This window comes from Atractosteus spatula, chromosome 7 (genome assembly GCF_055471065.1).
Source record: "Atractosteus spatula isolate fAtrSpa1 chromosome 7, fAtrSpa1.hap1, whole genome shotgun sequence".
NCBI lineage: Eukaryota > Metazoa > Chordata > Actinopteri > Semionotiformes > Lepisosteidae > Atractosteus > Atractosteus spatula.
In genome coordinates, this window is record NC_142712.1 from 62,423,090 (window position 1) to 62,443,861 (window position 20,772).

Here is a 20,772-nt window from a genome sequence, read left to right on the forward strand (position 1 = left end):
CCTTTATCGCCGAGACCGTGCTGAACAAAAGCACTCTTGTCACAGTGGTCAGTGAAACCTGGGGTCAGCCCCAGGTTTTCAGTAATCCCAACCCTGTACTAATTAACCAAGTATGAGCCCCCATAACCTGCGGGTGTCCTGAGGGTCGCACACAGAAATTACTCATTGTGAATGGTCATGCTTCATAGCCCTTCACTCCACAAATCCCACTACAAAAACCGGGGATTTCTCCTTTTAACCAAATTTCTACAGACCAAGGAGAATGACTACTGTAGCAGTTTAGACACTATGAAGGAATGCATTATAATTATCCTTTGTACATCTGTGTTCTTTAGGTTAGTGTGCTCAAATGCAGATTGGCTAATTGAGTTTGGCAGCACTCTCCCTAACACATGTCCATTTCAGTGAAAACAGAACAGAACCGCCTTCGGGCTGTATAAAACATGGTCTATTCCTACAAAATCTAAACCTGCAATGTTTCTAGTGGGACATGTTTTACTGTGAAAAAAACTAAAGTGAACAGGGAAACACCATGATCATCTCTTTATTATTTAATAAGCGACAACTTAAAAGTTCCAGTTCAACTCAGTCCGAAGATTTCAATGAGATGCACAGAGTACTGAGCAGCTCAATACGGCAGCCATGTTGAGATTGAAATGTGTAGCAGAAGGTCTTACCGCTGAGTTTTCTCATTGAGTGTGTTGGTGCCCTGCAAGTCTGACAGTGGAGTTCGAGGGCTCTTCCGTGTGATACCTAACACACAAGAGACAGAGCAGGATCTCAGAGTGACAACAGGTACAATGCATCGCCAGATCTATAATCAGCATGTCAGAAGCCTGCAGACGGGTTACAGGGCCCTGTCCTGGTAAAGGCAAGACTAAGAGCTAAATACAGGTACTGTATGTTCACATGCGCATAAGACTGTCTTGTTTAAATACATTTTTATATTACACATCTTCTAAATATTTGGTTTGGTTAACAAGAACTACTGGAGATCTGAAATTTTGCAAATGGGACTTTTGTGTCTGAAAAAAAACAACTGAATACTGGAATTGAGAGGAGGAAAAGGGAAAAGGTGAGAATTATGAAGAAGGATTCTCTGCCAGTGGATTAATGCATATGACTCTCTAGTTCTAATAATACTGTTTGCAGCACTCAAGAGGAATATGTGGAGGGAATCCAGATCAGCTCCAGAGCAGAAAACACAACTCACTCGTCCCGCTCAAGGGAAAGAGTTTTCAACCTCCTGGCCAGTCTTCACAAACTAGGAGGGAGTCTGTTTGTTCCAGGGTCTGCACTAATGTGTCTCATATTTGCTGAATGCTCAGTGAAAATAAAAAATGATGCTAGCTACAGTACAATTTAAGGGAGATGGTAATCCTTTCAACCAAAATAAGCATCACTTCTCCGTAGTCACATGAAGGTGAGGGTAGTGCCACATGTGTGAACCAGATCTGCATTGTGTGCAGTAAAGTCAGCAAGGAAAGTGAACAATGAAGCCAAACTTTGAGGCCTGGGCTTTATTTCATCCCCACACAGGGTGATAGGTTTATGAAGAGCCAGTGATGAAACAGTACAGCTTGCGTCTTTTTTTTAAGAAATCTGTCTTGAAAAGTGTTTTTCATTCAAACAAAACAAACCCCCTTTTTTAAATTTAAGAGCTGTAACTTGAATGTTTTATTACTAGCAGATCACTTTATGTCACTCCATAACCCCCATTAACTTGTGGAAAATGTGTATCATATTTTTTCAGCCAGCTATCAAATCAATCAAATATCAGATGTAGCTGTGGTGGCATTTAAATTTATGTTAGCTTTAGCAGAAAACCTGCTGCTTCCATAACTGATGTCAATCTGCATGCAGCCGTCATGTGATTTTTTGGGCATGACATCACTGGAACTGAATCAGGGCTATTAATTTTTTTGAGAAAACGTGTTACAGTCGCTCTGATTTTTGTGTTCTGGAACCAATTTTTTATTCTAATTTATTCTGTCGAGTCTGATTAACACATCAGTAAGAGCCACACAGAAACAATCTCTTCTTGATCAGTAAAATGTTCACATATGAGCCAAACGTGTCTACACTGAGAAACAATCGTAAGACTGCGCTCTCTGCCATTGCAATCTGGTGAGGACAACACTGGTATACATTACATTTGTTCATCCGGCAGATGCTTTTATCCAAAGTGACTTACAAACAAATCAGAACAAGAGGCATTAGGGTGCAGATAACAGTAGCATAACATAAGCAATGTAAAATTCAATGTGATGTAATAGGTGCTGCAAAGGTACACTTTAAAAACACAAGGCATTTGTTTTCTCAAACATTGGGGTGATCCCTGCTTGCCCCTTCTTCATTGAGCTAAAGGGAGATACTGTGTTGTCAAAGATGTGAGCTAACTGTTTTTAAGCAGATCAAAAAGAACAATGACATAATCACTTATAACTATGGTTAATGCGATCTTCAAAGTGACGGCAGTTTGAAAAGTGTTCGGAGTTTCTAATGTTCCAGCAAAAATAAAATCCATATACAGAACCTCATGCAGCATGCATCACAGATTTATTGATGCAGAAATGAGAAGAAACGATTCATGAAACAGGTTACAATTATTACTAGCAAATTTTAAAATTCTAGAATTGTCCCATGCTAAAATCTACAAAAAAATTAAATATGAAAATAACTACATATAAAAATACCTGTTTTACCTACATTTGGTACTTCATTTTTATCTGATTAGGGTGTTGCTACGGGTTGTTCTTGTTCTAGAGTGGCAACTGAGCTTTAATATATAAACTATTGTTCAGGATGTCATAGGGATGAACAGTAGAAGCTCCAGTGACTCAGAAATTCTCTGAAAAGCACTGGTCAAAGAGAATTGTCCACTGTACTTGGGGAAACGCCCCTGCTCATACATTACCATTTTGCAGCTCTGGTCCGGTTAGCTGCTGCCCTGCAAGTCCAGAGTAGCAAGACCTGAGGGAGTGAGGACCGGAGCCAGAAGAGCACTCCTCCTCCACCCAAACAAACAGAGGAGGGAGTCCTACATACACCAGGTCTCAGTGCACTGTTGATTCTACTGTTGGCTTTGTGTGTGCTTGGAGTTCAGTACTGCAGGGTTCAGGAGTGTAACTGATCCCACTGACCACTGTATAGTCCATGCTTCAACACACCGTGGGTTGACCCCAGAGTGGGCTGTATTAGTAAAAACTGGCAAAGTTTCTCATGCAGAACTGGTTATTCTTCAACAGAGAGAGGGGCACGAACATGGGGACCAACAACATTCAAATCACTATGACCTTGAGCAAAATCGCCAACAATGTGAAACTTGAAAGAAGCCACATTGATTTCCTGGGAATACATTTATATTCGTCAAATCAAAGCCACACAAGTCTTGTATCTTTGATATTGATGATACCTGCTTTAAGTTTACAGGGGATTAAAAACACTTTTGTCTGTATGAAAAGATAGATTCACAAGTGTTGTGATTTTCAGAGGGGAGAATTTGTTTCTGCCAGGGTAAAGACACAGGCTAAAGAGCCTAAAAATGCAGAAAATCTGCAGTTTAAACTTTTTTGGTCATAAATATTTTGTAGGGTATTTGTTGTGCATTTGTTGGTCACATTCAAATTGAAAAGTACCACCTAAAAACCATAAATTCCAATTTATGGGCTAGTATTAAAACACAACTGGAGTATCTGGCCCTTAACAAGTGTGCTATTTTACTTATTTTATATTAAAAAGAAACATTTTTTCTTGAAGGAGAAATTGTACTCCAGCTGACTTGATGCAAGCTTTGAAGGGATCCTGGCCTAGCCACCAAGGGAAGCAGCGAGCATGAGAGCAGATGTAGTTGGTCCCCTTGTCCATTCGGGTGCATGTAGTGAGGAGAGAAGATTTGAGGATTGCAGTCTTACTGTACTTCTCCTCTTTGCACCTCTGCAGGATCTCTAAGCTTCTCTGATGCACTGGGTGATGCAGAAAGCTAAAACTATCCACACTTTTCAAAACTGCACACGGCACAGCATCATCATGCCCTTGGGAAGCAAAATAAAAAAAAATAAAATAAAAAAGAAAGAGAGAGAGAGAAGAGAGATTATATAGAGAGGAATGAGAGAGTGAGCTACAAGAGATATAACTGCTAGCCTTCAAGAAAACAGTCACATTTGCACTGCAGTTGGACCCAAAGTGAAAATACTGTTTCGATGAAACCGATGCAAGCCTGAACTACTCAATTTAATGCAGCATATTTTACGTATTTATCATATGTTTACTTCCTGTTGAATTATGTAGGTTTACAGTATTTTTTTTTACAGTTGTTACTGTACTTCACCACTACAGTAAACAAAATCTAAGGATATTTTGGGAGAAGAATATATTCAGTAATACTTTCAAATGGTTCGCATGTTTCACTTAACAAAGGACAAAAATTTGTGCTGAGTGATATGCAATATGAATTATTGCAAAGGTGGGATGACTTCTACCCAGACCAATTGAGCGGCATGACTTTTCTTTTAAACCTCAGCAGAGTTTAAAATATTATCAGAGATCTATTAGTGCAATCAACTGAGCTCCAAATGCAATCAATTAAGCTGAAGCAAGTTGGTTGGTGACAGCTGCAAGCTTCCCCACATCTGTGACCCCCATGTATCTCATAGTTTTGTCAGAGCAGCCCAAAGATTTTCCTATTACATGATTAAAGGGCTTTAGCATTTTCCTTCCACTACAAAAGATCAAGAGCGGACTCTCATTTCACTACAGAAAAAAGCCCTGGATTTGATCGGAAAACAAAAACCTTTTGTCATCTGAAGCATTACTGCAATGGGCATGTGTATACATACAAACAGGTTTTGCCTTCCTTCTTCGTAAAGTGAATGTAATCTGAATTTGAATCTGAATCCTTTTTAAGCCTTGTGCTGAAAAGTTGAAAGTGTTGGAAAAAGAAGTTGGACATCTACTCAGAGCCAAAGCCACAGGAGCTACATACTACGATTACTGCAGGCAATAAGCTTAGCTGAGACAGTGCCTGGCTGCTGGTTCACTGCACAAGTACCCACAGAAAGGAAATATAGTCTCTAGCAGCAACAACGTACCCAGACAGACCACTCGTATCACTCATGTACAAAACTGGTCATGAGAAAATAACTATCTGCATCTAGATCATCAATGTTAACTAATTTAAGTATGAAAGAATGCAGTTTTACATATTTATTTGTTTATCTGTTTATGAGAAGTAGGTTCCATTAAAAACTGAGCTGAGATGCCAGAACAATTGAGTGAATTAGGATTTTAACCCCATTCAGAGATGTTCACCTTCTCTCAGACGATAACTTGAGGGCACCTCATTAATAGACAGGCATACACTGAACTTTACCAGCATAGCTTTCTGTTCAATTGCTCTAAAACTTTACTAGCATAAGGCAAGAACAAAGTCTGAACAATAATACTTCTCTTTGTATCCTGTAGTAGTTAAAAAAGGTCTGACAAAATTCTCAAAGCTTGTCATCACTGCACTTCAAGGATTGCAATAGTTTACTGTCCTTGAAATACAAAACAACAGGCATGTGCTAACGTTTGATGTACAGAAATCCAGAAAATGTTGCAGTGAGGCTTTGAATACAATTCAAGATGCAATTCAAGAAACTGTAACAATTCAAGATACATCTTCCCCAAACAGGAAAGCCTCAAGTGATGACACTGTCAGTTACAGCAAATAAATTATTAGAAGTTATTTTAAAAAAAGGACACTGCAGACAACACTACTTACAGAAATATTTATGCAGTGTACAGTGAGGATGAGTCAACTTTATGTTTAAATGAATACATGAAACACCATTTTCCTTGCATTCAAAGTCTCTGCCCCAAACCAGCAAGGGAGAAGACGTGTTCTGTGGGAGTGTAGTGCTCAGCAGCCAGGCCTGTTCATTGCAGGACTTGCTCACTATGCAAAGGGAGGCTCTACAAAGCACAGCAGTCACAGCGCCAGCCACCACAGCATGATGATGCCTCAGTTAAGGGCTCCTTCCTGTCCAATGAGCATGAGGATGTCACTTCTTCACTGCTTCCCTGCCGCCAAAGTACATACAGTATATAGGATTTTAATCTCTAGGCTGGGACAAACCCAGTGCAGTCAGCGCTTTAAAACTGAACGCATTATAGCAACAAATTGATATTCTCCTGCATCAGCCAGATTGTATGGTTTTCTTTTGATTCTGATCAATAGTGAGCATACAGGATGCGCATACATGAGCAACAAACAAGGACAACGGCACCATAAAAGGCAGAAGAACGTGTTGTTTTTATAGATACTTTTCAGACAGTAAGCTATGCAATGGGGAGGAGTCTGTGAAAAGCTCTAAAGTGGCAATATCTGTTTAAACATCCATTTTGTCATGCTGCTGTAAACCTTGAGATATGCTTTGCTCCACTTCCATGGTATGGAGAATGGATGGGGATCACATTAAATGGCTTTGTATCAGAGAAGGAAGAGCAATTCTTGATTTCTTAGATCTCATGGTAACAAGATCAAGATTCAAAATTCTTCCTGAGCTACTTAGTTCTGCGTCTGCCCAAACGATAAAACAATCCCAAAGGGAATAAATAACTTATTATTCTAAAGGGGATTTAATGACTGTTCAAACATATCTGAATTACCCAGACAAGTTACTGTAATGCTGAAAATAATTTCAATACAGTACAGAAAGTCATTCCCACTAGGTGAAGACATATTTTTGGCTTGAGATGATACAGCATACTAGCGCTTATAATCTCATTGCTGCACTCGGAAACAGATAACTTGCACAAACCTGAAGTGTTATGTTGGCATGATGGTCACTTACCAGTTTCCTTCTCCACATGTCGCTTGCCTGCTTCCCGGAAGGCCACCAGAGCCCTGAAGTAGGCTCTGAGCACAGCCCAACGGAAAGTGGCCACGGGGTCGATCCCGATCAGACCGCAGATGAAAGAGCTCTTGCTGCTTTTCAGCAGAGCAACTATATCCGGTCTCATGTGATCAGTGTTCTTTTCCCTGAAATCCTGCAGAAAGGCCAAGGCAGACAGTAAGAGACATCCTAGGTATCTTACTGTACCTGGAGCGTGATACCGAAAAGCAGCTGTGTAATATTTGTTCGGTACCAATGCAATTAATTTTTAATATGGACTTGTGACATCTTTGTGTCCATTATAGGGGTCAGTGCCAACTGAAACTTCAGGAGCACATCATGACTAATGTCATTGAGAAATATCTTTTTTGGAGCCACGTTGAGGGAAGTATGTTATGTTTCCAAGTATGTTTCATGAATCAGAGCATCAGCTTGAAATAAACAGTCAAATAGTTTCAGTTGTCTTTCTTTGGAAGAGGGCATACAATAATAGACAGTGAACCTCAAAAATCAGGAAGTAGAAAAATCACAAATGTGTCGTACTTGATTGTCACCTGTCTAATATGTTTCTAAGAAAACCCAAAAATTCTGGATATAAAATGTTGCACTGTGCCAAAGTATTTATAAAAACACAGCTGAGAATGATCCCAGGAATACAATCCAAATCCCAATACAGGTCAGTACAATTAAGCTTTGGAAACTACTGCTTGTGTTACATGAGATTCTCTTTGTGAAGGCTGCAGAGAAACTGACACTTTTCTTAGGACCAAATTACCCATTTCTTCACTCCCCTGTCATTGCCCAATGTATAGTACTCTACAGTTTTGCACCTCGGTATTGTGAGGAGCTGTGCTGGGGTCGGTCATCTGAAGGGAGACGTTACCCACACGGCGTGCTCGTCAGAGACAGTCTGTACCTTCACCCGCTGCCAAGGCAGCTACTGACCTTCACTCCGTACTTGACCTTGCCAGCATAGTGCCTGATGATGAAAGCAGGCTCCATCACCGCAGGGAACTCGATGTAGCTGCTCCCCTCGTGCTGCCGTTTGAACTTGTCCAGAAGGGTCTGGTTTGTGGCCTGCGGAAAACTGCAATAAACGGATAAAGACTCCCATGAGCTTTGAAGGAGAAAATAAACTACTGATATCTGCCCCTTTCTGGTTGCTTTTCCTCTCTCTACACAAAGCAGAACACTGCAGCGTGCCTGTATAGTGTGTGTGTGTGTGTGTCTAGAGCTTCTGATTTGCTTTACCATCGCCTATAAAACTGAAGGGCATGTTTAAAAGTGCTGTTTAAACATGGCCCTTTTCTGCTGGATCAAAACTGTTCTGCATGAGCAAGACAGATAATAGTCCAACACACTACTCACACATGGCCTGTGCCTTCATAGCTCCGAGATTGTGTGCTAGCTAAGACGAATGGAATCTTTGAAAGTGTTCCAATTAATCAGACTTAATAACACATTCTTGAATTCAGAACTTAACACAAAGAAAAAGATGGAATAATTGCTTGAAACTTTTAGAGCTCCAACACTCCAGAAGTACTCAGTGTTGACAATATGCTTAAATTAAGCAACTAAGGAAAATATTTATTTAGCTAAGTAATTAGTTCTGTGCTATCTGGGAAACTTAAAATTTGACAGGTCTTCTTTTCTGTATATGAAACATATGGCAGTGAGCTTTATACTTAAGCAAAGCCTTTTTTTATTCTTGGCTATTAGCCTTGTGCATGACCAGAGATTCTTCCTCTGTCATTGTGTTAAGCTGCTACAGTGCTCTTGTGCAATGCCTGGTCCTGAGAATGTACATTCCTACCATATCTACCTAAATAACTATTTATCAAGTACTGACAACAAGTTTGTCATATACATATTTCAAAGTACTAAAAAAATCTTGAAACAGGGAATATTATTCCTTACAGTATTTATGTTTTTAACTAAATCATTTTCTAAGTCAAGATGTTTATTTTTTTCTTAAAGAGCAGAGTCACTAATGAATGTAAACTACTAATTAAAGTCTGAACAACAGACTCTGAATTCACATAACTCTTAGGCCTTGATCACAAAATACAGTTACTTATATGCATAAGGAACAGAGCAGAACTAATCAGAAAGATTGTGTAGTACTGTGATATCTGTAGGAATGCCTTGAATGCAAAACACAACAGAGAAACTTTTAAATCTTATCACTCCAGAGCAGAAACTTTCAAAAACAGTGATGAATTCCTTGAAACAAACAATTATTTCTATCATTACTATAAATGGATGAGCATGATAGATTAAATAACATCTTGCTTGCAACGATTCTTATGTTCCTCATACAACTGTAGATCTCTTTTTTTAAAATGCTGGAAATGTGATGTTAAATTGTCTTAAAATGTTCAAACCATGCCAACAGATAACTGCAATTTGTATTCACAATCCCTTCTTTTAAAGTGTGTTTTTCTTTTGCAATGACAAATATTTCAGAACTCAAACCTGGGGAGCTCCCAAAATTGGGGTCTCAAAGTGTGTACAGTATTTCTTTAAAGGTTAACAAACATCATAAAACCAGCTTCAAGGCTGGTTCAAAGAAATGTAAATTAGATTTACATTATCTTCAGCCCTGGATCCAAAGCAAAAGAAATATTACCAAAATTATAACCTAAACAACATAAAACCCTACAGGAAGAAGACGAGTGGCATGCAAGAAGGTGAGATACTTGTTAATCGCCACAGTGATCAGGATTCAGATTTCAGTCTGTTTAAATTCTTTGGAATTTCATTTTCACTCCCAAACATGAAACATCTTTGTAAGAAAAATGCCAAAATGCCGAAAATAAAAACAAGTAAAAGTGTGTCTTTGAAACTCTAGGCATTACAAGTATGCAGAGATTACTGCAGTGTACTGTTAACCAGGAACCTGTTTTAAGTCATTCGTTACAGAAGGAAAAAAACTTCTTGCTCTTCTAGTGTCTGGGCATCCGCTGGACAAGAGCCAAACGAGATAAGGAAAATGTGAAAAGCTATCATAGAAGGAATCTTCATAATAATCTGTTGATAATCCTATGACAGGCCTGCCCTTACCTTTTATTATACAAAGCTTTTCATTAATGTTGACATGATCAATATATTGTTTTTAAAATGTGTTTGAAAAAACAACCAGAATAATATAAATATACATAACCAGATGCTATTCAATTGTGTACTAAAACAAAGCTGGTTCAATTTTAATTCTGAAGTAAAGAAAAATAAACAAGTGATTGTGGTCTGGTCTTTCTACGGCATTATGTGGAATAATAACCAGGTGTGTTTTGTGTTGTGGGCATCACACAAAAAGACAAAAGATTAATATGGCAGTTCTTGCTGTATAATAAGGAAGTAAATAAACAACTACAGCAAAATGAAGCAAAATCTGCCATCAACATAGCTGATACATGGACTTTGTGTCAGTTCACAACCACATGTTGTGTCTTTCCTTTTACAGTGGCAACATCCATTCAAACGAATTCTGCATGCGCAAAGAATACAACATGAGTAATACTTGCAAGTTCTGACACATTTTAAACATGATCAGAAACAGTTATCAACTGCAACAGATAAATCTGGAACAATGAGTCTAGGAAAGCATATACATGATATTAAAGGATACTCAACTACATCACTGTTCATGTTAGCGTGCGCAGATGCCCTGGTTAGGACAGAGTTTGTACTCACTTGCACTCTTCATCCAGTAGATGGAGCAGTGCTGTGGGCTTCTTGCTAATGAGATTGATGCAGCCGGTGTTATCAATGTAGTCAATGTTGTGCCAGCTGATGCCTTCAGACCGATACTCCTCCTGGTGTAAAGGTAAAACAGCACATTAGACTTTTGTGTTTTTTCTGCTGTATATAATACCTCGCACCTGGTGCCAACCCACCACAAAATGTTTTACTTACTCTTAAAGAAGTTCCTCCGATATCTCCATTCTTTCCTTACTCTGTTTTGCATGTAATTTTACTTTTACTGTACATCCTGTTGGATTATTCCTAATCTGGCCTACGGATGCATTGTTGGTAAAAAAAAAATATTTAATCTATAAAACAAAAATGTGATAGCTCATTCCTAAATCTACAAACGCATCACTTGGTTATTCAATGGAGATAAAATAATTAAATTCCCTTTCGATCTTTTTATATTTAAATCTGTCATTATGGTGTCTGATGCAGCCCACTCTCAGTGTGATGCAGGGAAGAGAATCTGCTTGAATTAAGAAACAAACCTTGTCTGTCAATTACATTTATTTGTCAAAAGGTAAAAATGAGGAATGAGAAGAAAATTTCTGGACTTGCACACCTGGGCCTTTACATCCAGGTGTTATCAGCACTACACAGATGCCTGCTGTACCACTACTACTTCTGAAATTCTGCCTATATCCATGTAGCTCTGCTTCAGGAGTTTTGTTTCCTTGTTGAGCCCTGGAATTCACTTGGTAAACAATCAATCCGATTATTATCTTGAACCCGATTTCATTTTTCCTCACAACGCTTCAGAGAACTCACTCCATATATTCCTAATAAAATCGAAAGAGCAATTCCACACTTCGTTACAGGCAAATCCCTAGCTCGGAGGCACTGGATCATTGCAAAGGGTCAGAGACATTTACAAGAAACTGATGCTGCTGGAAAAACCTAGAGCCTTGCAACATTTTCTGCAAAATGCACAAAAGGCCCAGTTGGGGTAAAAACAATAGCACCAATGTATGACTTCATGTCAAAAGCCCCATTCCGATTGCTCAAGGCATTTCTTAACTAGGGCCAGTGTGTTTTGGGAACACTGCCAATATAACAAAACAACAGGCCAGTAATGTGTTTTTCATGTTCAACTTAACCAACCTTCCTTGTTGCTGGCTGTATCCTCTGAGGTTTAATAATATGAAAGGCATTCTTAACATTTCTATGTTTTTTCAGTGTTTCCTAGGATTGCTGGGAAAGAAAATGGAACAATAAAGGATGTAATCCGGCCAGGATTTAATCAAAATCAATGGAATTTTTATTTTCTGTAAATGTAAACTCAGCTGGACAAACAAGCTAGCCCCTATTTTTATTTCCAATCCCAAAAACAAAATAATACAGATGTTAAAAACTATGTTCAACTAGATAGCTTAAGATCACCTAATAAAGCGTGTTTTAGATTTGTTCTGAGAAATTAAAAAATTAAAAATAGTTATGGAAGACAAAACTCCTGTCTGATGATAGCACATAAAACTAAAATAGCTTTTGTTTTAACTATCTGGACAAATACAAAGTTTATAAATAGCTTCCATTGTGCAATGCACTTTAGGGACAGCCCGTATTTAGGAAACAAAGCAAAGGACTGCATTTGTACACAGATTCAGTTATGCAGATTAAAGGGGAAAGGAGCACTGTATCTCACCTGAAATACGTGTTCAATCTCTTCTGTTGCATTAAATGGTGACACCTTCGTAATAAAAATCGTAATAAAAAACTTGAAAACCTACACTCAGGTGTGACCAATACAGCTCTTTACGAAGCTACATGTGTTTTGCATATACAGTATCAAGATGCTAAAAATTAAGAAGGCTCTACAGCAGAAGTACTGTGCATGACACCGTCAATCTTTTCCATTTCAGCCTGGCATCAATTAATTTTCCCTTTTTCCTTTTCCCTTTTACAGGCTGCTTACTGGCCCAGATCCTCACGCCAGCTAGACTTGTATGCTAAAATGCATTACAACTACAACTAATGAGTACTGCAACCAATATAATTAGAAGAACATTTTTCTCTCAGCATTTTGTATGTATCATGCAATGTATGCTTCTACTTCACCTCTTTCATTGTAGGATTGATTTTTTGTCTCCGAGACAAATGCTAACAAAAATGAATACAAAGTGGGTTTTGTGTATGTGGCTTGGCACTGGATACTGTTACTATACATAAATATTTTCTTTACTCACCACAACATACACACGGGTCATAGGAATAAAAATAGCTTTTTTTTTTGTTTGCATCAGAAATGAGTGGGTTTCAGTACACAGTACAAACAACCAATGTTATAAAATATTAATATGAAGAGACCATTTCTTTGATACCAAAACGTACTAAGCTCAGACTTGTCCTTTTTAATTAAAAAAAAAAAGTATTAAAAAATATATCTGAGACAGTTTTGTATTATTACTGTTTATAATCTCTGAAATATGGTTCAAAATAGACAAGAGATGGACAGGAATACAGCAAGTCAAATGGACCTAAAGCCAGTAACAACTTGGACAGCTCACGGCAGTATAAGTACCAGAGATATCCCATAGAATTTTGACTTGTCTGACATGAGAATAACAGAAAACAATAGGAAAGGGCACCTCATCCAGCATTAAAACCAAAGGAGACATAAGAGAAAAAAAATCCTAAAATGCAAAAATGTTACAAATAATACATGCAAGCTGTATTATTGAAAGACCAAATGTGCAACTTGCCAATGCCAATGAGAAATGAAAGATTCTCCATCTGCTTATTAAATTTTAGACTGTTTTAAAGAAGCAGCTCACAACATTACAGTTCTATTTAATCTATTTGTGATGTGAACTGCGCAATATCTTATGAGTGATTCTCTGACCACCTTCCTGTTCAGTTTTGCAATCCTGCCACTGATACAGTGTTAACCTCGGAGACGTCTGCATATGCCTCTTCTGAAATAATAGCTGGAGGAAAGTAATTTAGCGTGGCTCTAGGCTGAAAATCTCATTGACAAAGCATTCTGTGTAATGCTTTCCTTGCTCATCTTATTTCTTCACATTTAGATTCTAGCCACTCTGAGAAGACTATATTCTGTAGGAAGAATTGTCTGACAACATAAAATAATATCCATAAAAACAATTGAAAGTTCTCTCTCTGTATATAACTGCACATGCAATGCAGGAATAAGATTGAAATTATCCCTTAAAATGGCTCACTGAGGAGCTGAAATCATATTTCCCAAGAGGGATCTTAGAGCTATGTCACTGAGGGGCTGTTGTTCTGCTGCCTAGGACACTGATTGAAAACAGCCTGGGACTGCTTATTGAGATAAAAGGCAGAAGCAAATTCATTCATCTTATTCAAAGAAAATAGAAAAATACATCAATTTAGTTTTGTGACATCATAAAGAGATCACTTTCATGTGCGATAGCAAAATCCATACAGAATCCAAAGTACCACACAGGCAATGCATATTTGGTTATATGATCTACTAATAATGTCTTTATAACCTCACTCAATACTTCTGACTTTCCACCTGCTAATCTACAACACTAGAACTATACAATAATACAGCTGGGCTTTAACACCTCTTCATACAAGTCTAAAATTGGCTGACAGAGAATGAACCCTAGTAACCCCTACAAATAAAAAAAACAGCATTTACAACATCTCCATAAAAGGTGAAAAAAATCACCATTAAAACCCTAATGAAAGCATGAGGTGTCTGGGTTTTCCAAGAACAACTTTGTCGTAATTTATGAGCTGCAGATGGCACGCATGCCAAACGTAGCTGAAACACAGCCAGGGTGTCCCTCCAGTGGGCCAGCCACTCGCCTACGCTACAGTATCACTTTCATTCGAGTCACCACAGGGCCCCTCTGTGGATCCCTTCACTGGGCTGAGCAACTCCCCAGTGAGCGCGGCCTCACAATTCCCCCCGGCTCGAGGAAAAACAAGAAATCCTGAGTCTCTGACAGCGCAGGGATGCAAAGGAAATATGTATGTGTCAATACATTGTTGAGTCAGCAAAGTAATGTAGGAAAGCTGGGAGTGATTTTAACATCTGATCGTAATGTACAGTAGGCATGTACTGTATCAACCTGACTGAGTAAAAGCTGTTGTCAGGAGAAGGTTGTTTTATCAAGTCTTTCACCTCGGTTTTGTCACCCTGTATGTTTCAACTACAAAATGATCATTTAGTTCATTTCAGGTCTTGCTTCTAATCACAAGACAGGCTTGAAAGGCTTCAGCTCAAATGACATAAAAACATTTACAACTGAAAGGAGGCCATTAAACCCCTCTGCCTTGCTAGGGTTTTAGTAGCTAATAGATCCAAGGATCCCATTCAACATTTCATAAAACCAGACAATATTGGATTTGACAAGATGCTTGGGTAGCTTGTTCCATCCTCCCAACACCCATACTGTGCAGAGCTTAAACAAAATTTGAAGATAACCGTATTTTCTACTACCCTACTGCCCTACAGGGAACAAGAATAATTATGGAGCCTCTGTATTAATCACTTACATTTTTCAGATCACGTTTAGATTGTCAGTTGATCACCTCAGCGTTGACATGTCAATTGTGTTTTTTTTTCCTTTTACAAGTTTCGTTTATGTCTCTTCCACAAGCTGCTCTCGTATAATAAGTTCTTGACTGGACAATTTCATGTTTTTTTTTTGCCATCCTATCACAGCAATAGGAATTCCATAAGCAGTCACCACAATGCACTAACAGACCACTCTATCATCAGATTTGGAAACTCATTTTCACATTGCCATCTCAGGTTGACACTTGGCTGATAATTTTCCAGAACTTTTAACATGCCGATATGCCGTGATTAGCACATTATTCATCACAACAGTGTTTTTATGAGGTGAAAAGGCTGACATGCTGTTTTAAGGGGGTGGTGTTCTTTGTACATAACATGCACATACAGTACTGTCTGCTACTGTGACTAATTTTTCTTTAAACAGCGCAGAATAAAAAAAAAAATTCTCTCAGCTGGTTTGCAAGATTGCATCAAGATCATGTAAACAAGTCTCTGCCTTCCCTTAATACAATCACACCTCCAGGCTGAGAAAGAGAGCAGAGTCACACAGAGTTTCAGAGAGGAGAGAAAATCAATACTACATCACTCCCACCAACACAGGAGTAACACTCAGTCCCTCTCTTACTCTGGAAAGGCCAGTCTTGTCACAGATGTGTAGATCCAGACTCCACTGACAGAGGGGTCGAACACTAGGCAAAGGGTCCTGACAGTGTGGGACACTCTCAACATGGGCCACTTTGCCACTGGTGTGGCTACTCACGAACTGTACCACACCATAAACACATAAACCCCATTTCTCTGAAGGATAGCAGCCAGTTCTGCAATCATCTTAGAAAAATGAAGCATTTAAAGAAAATGCTTCATGGGACACAGGCTAATACCAGACTCAAAAATATCTCCACAGGACCTTGCTGGGCCAGGAATGCTTCAAGGACACTTGTGGCTTCATACTCAGCAGTGATCTGAACACACCACTGTGGTTTTTGTTTTGTTTAAGCTAGAGAAGTGGATGCACAGATGTAGCTTTCCTGTCAATACCTCTGACAATAGTTTTTACAATACTATAACTTACCTAAGTAAGCTACCATTCAAAATGAAAGATTTTTTAATTACATTTCTTTATCCAGGGCTAAAGCAAAATGGTCAAAATTGTATGAAGGAATTAGTTAAAGTCAAACAGCTGCTCATATCCCAAAGCTCCAAAAAAAAACAACAAATACACCCTTCAAGTAGGGAACATTTGCATGTCATCTTAAATAGGTTTTTCTGAAGTGAGTACCTTATTCATAAAGGTCAATTGACTCATTCTTCATTTGTTGAGCAGTATAAGCAAGCTGAAAGGAAGTCAAAACCCCTAGTGAGTGAAACTGGAATGGCAGAGATCAAGACATGTCCACTCATACGAGCAAATTAACATGATAGATGTTAAGGTTTAATGTCAGTTCATGTACAGAGGCTTTAAAGGCTCCTTTATACCAACATGCAAAGTGTATTTTTAAAAGAAGACTTTAGGGCAAAGTGCAGTATTTAGTAATGAGAACAAACAAGATACAGAAAGGGCCTATAAAACTCCTTTCTGGTACGTAGGAATTCACTATCCATTCTTTGAGCCTTCAGAAATCCAATAACTTAATTCTTTAGCACAAAAGGAGATGAACTGTAACACTGAAGAAGAATTAAGTTGTTTTTTTTCCATTCGGTTTGCTCCAAATCATTAAGGAGAAGCAATGCACACTGTTACCCTGGAGGCTAAACATTTGCAAAGGGCCCTTAGTCTTCAGAGCCGGACCTCCTCAGTCCCAGTTGGAGGTGAGGTCCTAACAGCAGCTGCTGTGAGTGCCCACAAAGCCATCCAGTGTGTTTCACCTCTGTGGGCAGCACACTGAGAAGCCCTGGAACACTGTGCTACTCACTGACTCCATGGCAACGCAGACAGAATTTAATTGATTAGCAGGACTCAAAAGGGTCCTTCACAACTAGCAGAACAAAATACTTGATTCTCAGCCACCTTTCAGAGAAAGAGGTACAGGAAAAAGATAAGAATGGAGGAAGGCTGAAAGATATGGAGAGCTTGAAGTGGGTAAGAGAAAGCAGCAGTAGAATGAGGGAAATATATCTGAGGATGAAGCAACACATTTCATTCTCTGACCTTTTAATAGGACAGAAAACAGGCTGAGAGGGTGTGAAAGCTATGTATAACTAAAATAATTTCTTAAAAACAGATATTTAGGTACATTCGAAAAAACAGAACATTCTCAAATTCAGTTTTTTTTTCCTTTACTTGATGTTAATAAGAAACACTATTATCCACTTGATGTAACCAGGACATTTTATTAACATGTAATAGGTTTATTCTATGCTGAAAAAAAGAAGAAACAAAACACAACGTTTTGGCCGTGGAGCCTTCTTCAGTTGTCTGAACTACTGAACCCAGAACCCTGAACTACTGAACCCTACTGAACTCTACCCACCTGAACTACTACATTTTATTAACATTACCTACTTAAGATGTTATCATTGAAAAGACGCTGTTGTAACATTGACAAGGACTATAATTAAATACCATGTCTGAATAATTATCCACAGTATATAGACAAGCCTCTATTAGCAAACACCTGCTATTGTGGTGAAAAGCTGTAGGAGACTTTCTCAGATTATATTTCTGTTTTTATAAAGCCATTTCTAAAAAAGGAGACCACCCATGTGTTCAGACTATTTTTGACAGATCAGGGGATCCTGTAAAATATTAAATCTTTCATAGTAAAATGTCAGTAACACAGAAAAATAAAATTAAACCAAATAAAATATTTATCAGATTCTCTCAATATTTTTCAGTGATGTAACTGTGCTTACTACTAATTCCTTTTCATGTGTTAGCACCTAATACTATTTGGAACAAGAATCCAATTACAAATGAAGACATTTCCTGTGACAGTAGAAAAACACAGTAGAAAACAGTAGAAAAAACATTTCCTGTGACAGTAGAAAAATCATATCAATACTGTACTTTAACCTTCACATACATGATGCCCATAAGGAAGCTGTAGGAACATATTTACACATTTTGCCAGAATGTGGCTGTATTTTTGAGACATACTATACTTCTTCTGCTTTGTCAACTATATTAGACAAGAATATTCCGTGCTTGTTAATTGATTATTTTAGAATAGTGCTTTCACAGCAGCAAAACAATTCTGCCCATAGAGTAAAAAGATAACGTCATTTGTTTGGGAATCTCCATTTTCCCTTTACTTCACTGGATCTTGGCCATTTTAAATCTATTTTATATGGAGCTTTAATGAAGCCCTGTTTCATTGTGCTATCATCAGGGGGTTTTGGGGGTACAGTACGGTTTTCTGCTGCAGATTCAGTTAAGTCTTTAGTGCTTCTTCCAATTTTGTATAATTTAAAAATCAGACTTAACTTGAATGCAGTAACTCAGAGAAGTGTGCCAATAGGAGGGGGTGAAATGTTTTTGCTTTGTAATTTATGTCTTGAGTTTTGAAGAAGTTAAAATTAATAAAAACTTGCTCACAAATAAATCCGACAATTATTGGTCACAAATGCAGAACTGCAGTTCAAATAGGCCCTCTCTCTTGAGCAGGTGATGAAAATACCACTACACATTTACTGTACATTGTGCATATTAGATACAGATGCACATACAAAACATGTTGGGCTCAATGGGGCAAACTCTCCTTAGAGGAGCTTTCTGAGGACCAGAAGGAGCAGGAGACTGGAGGAGCCATGTCATCTGTTTAAGACACCAAATGATTCTCAAGTGCAGGGCTTGCAGTCTGTCTGTTCAAAATAAATACATTCTTTTACAGTGCATGACATTCCACAAGACCGAGGCAGCTAGCTTCACAACCCCAGAATCCACCTGTCAATGGCTGTGTTCTGCTCACAGATCTGCAGCTTGAAAAACACAGCAAGTGATGAAAACAGATCAGCCAGGGTCACATGCGTGGAGTGTTGACCTACTGTACAGAAAAATACAGAAATGAAATAGTTCTTTCTAAATTTACTGATCACTATAAGTTATCTAAGAAGAAGTTTTTTTTAAACTTTTATGTGCAAAAGTTAAATTGCTTTACCTTAAAAGTTCAGTTACCGACGGTAAGCTTGTAGGTGAAGAGTAAATCTTTATTTTGTTTTGAATCTAAAAATAGAGAACAGAGATGGCACAGCTGAGAGCTTTTCAGCCCTGGGCTAAGGGAGGCACGGCTTTTGATTAAACTAACTCCATCATTTTATCACTCTGTCTCCCCCTCTTCCATTAAACACCACTTGAGCCCTCTGTAGAGTCATGACTCATATTGACTCTTTCAGTTTGCTTCTGATCTCGACAGCCAACTGTGTATCCTCTGTACCACGCAATTAGAGATAATTTTTCATGGCATATTCCAATTACTCTATCTCTGTGGATGTCAGCTCGGGTAAGAGGAGTTCCAGTGTAGGCTGCCTGCCTCTGACAGCTGCATTGCCCAAGGACCAGGGCTCCGATTCAGGCAGGGAAGGGCTCAAGCCAGGCTGTCAGACAGCAGCTTTGTAAGCTGGGGAATGTGTGATAAAGAGAGACAGTGCATTTGCTTGTTTCCAAACCACTACATTCCCTGACCAACTGTGAGAGAAGTCACAGAACAAAGGACATTTTCAGCTTTTTATGTGTGTTAATACTATATATCATACTCTGCTACAAATGACCTGCATTTTAAGCATGCAGCTTAAATCCAAGCAATAATATAAATAGATTTCTGAAGAGGTTTAAAACTATATACTGTATATACACAGCATCCCCCTTCTTTGGTATTCATTGAATTCAATAGTCAAGTTATAGAAATATTCATTAATGTCCTATTGATAGTCATCTTGTGCACAGCTGAGCTGAGATTACAAGTCAAGGTGATGCAAGTACTTAATAAAACCTGTAGTTGCTCAGGGTCCTACAGTATCTCAATCAGTGAACCCTGAGATGGTTGTTAGTTATCATGTGCTTTTGGCGATTGCAACAGTTGCTGTGGGAGGGTGGAGCCTTAATTGCTGGGATGCTCAGACGCCAAAGAGATGTGCTGTGGGTTGACGCAAAAGAGCCGAGCTCTATCTCTCTGACACAGGTTCCTGTATATTAAACTCAGGTTATGCTCTCTGGCATTTCCGCAACTAACATTATTGAACAATGTATTGTGCCAAGTTACTAAAGAATATCATAGAACATTGAATTCTTATTTCATCTTTGAATAAAAAATTAAAATTGCCATGTACTTTATATTACACACTTGACTGATCCCTGGACCAGCAAAGAGGGAACGAGAAAGAGCAGACAGGCTCCTCAAACCCCACCCACCCATCCAGCCATTCATCTTCTGACATGGTACAAGCTCTGCAGTGGCGTACAGGAGGATCAGTGCTGATTGTAGAAGAGGTACATCCATCACAGATGTTGCCACACATTTGACCTATCTGTTGAATCCCAACTCCACCACCTGCAACTCAGAGCTTAATGTGTGCTGATGCTTGGGGAATTCTCCGCACAGACATGACCCAGACTGGAACTCACAGAGCCCAGCCTGCACTTAGAGAGAATGCCTTCGTGATTTGACCCCCTTGGAAGCATCCATAATAATAACA

General features: G+C 38.7%; 1 protein-coding gene across 8 annotated transcripts in view; it reads right to left on the bottom strand.

Annotated features, from left to right (window-relative positions):
• LOC148831604 (unconventional myosin-IXAa-like) overlaps positions 1-20,772 on the bottom strand; it is a 173,651-nt gene that overhangs the window by 34,387 nt on the left and 118,492 nt on the right. For 6 of the 8 annotated variants that reach the window (XM_088920364.1, XM_088920362.1, XM_088920363.1 and 3 more), the window contains 5 exons: positions 10,572-10,693; positions 7,824-7,965; positions 6,837-7,032; positions 3,915-4,034; positions 678-753 (listed from right to left, as the gene is read on the bottom strand). In XM_088920364.1, the coding sequence (XP_088776490.1) occupies positions 678-753; positions 3,915-4,034; positions 6,837-7,032; positions 7,824-7,965; positions 10,572-10,693 (656 nt within the window). The remainder of the gene's footprint in view (positions 1-677; positions 754-3,914; positions 4,035-6,836; positions 7,033-7,823; positions 7,966-10,571; positions 10,694-20,772) is intronic. The other 2 variants (XM_088920366.1, XM_088920365.1) reach the window with 1 other exon arrangement.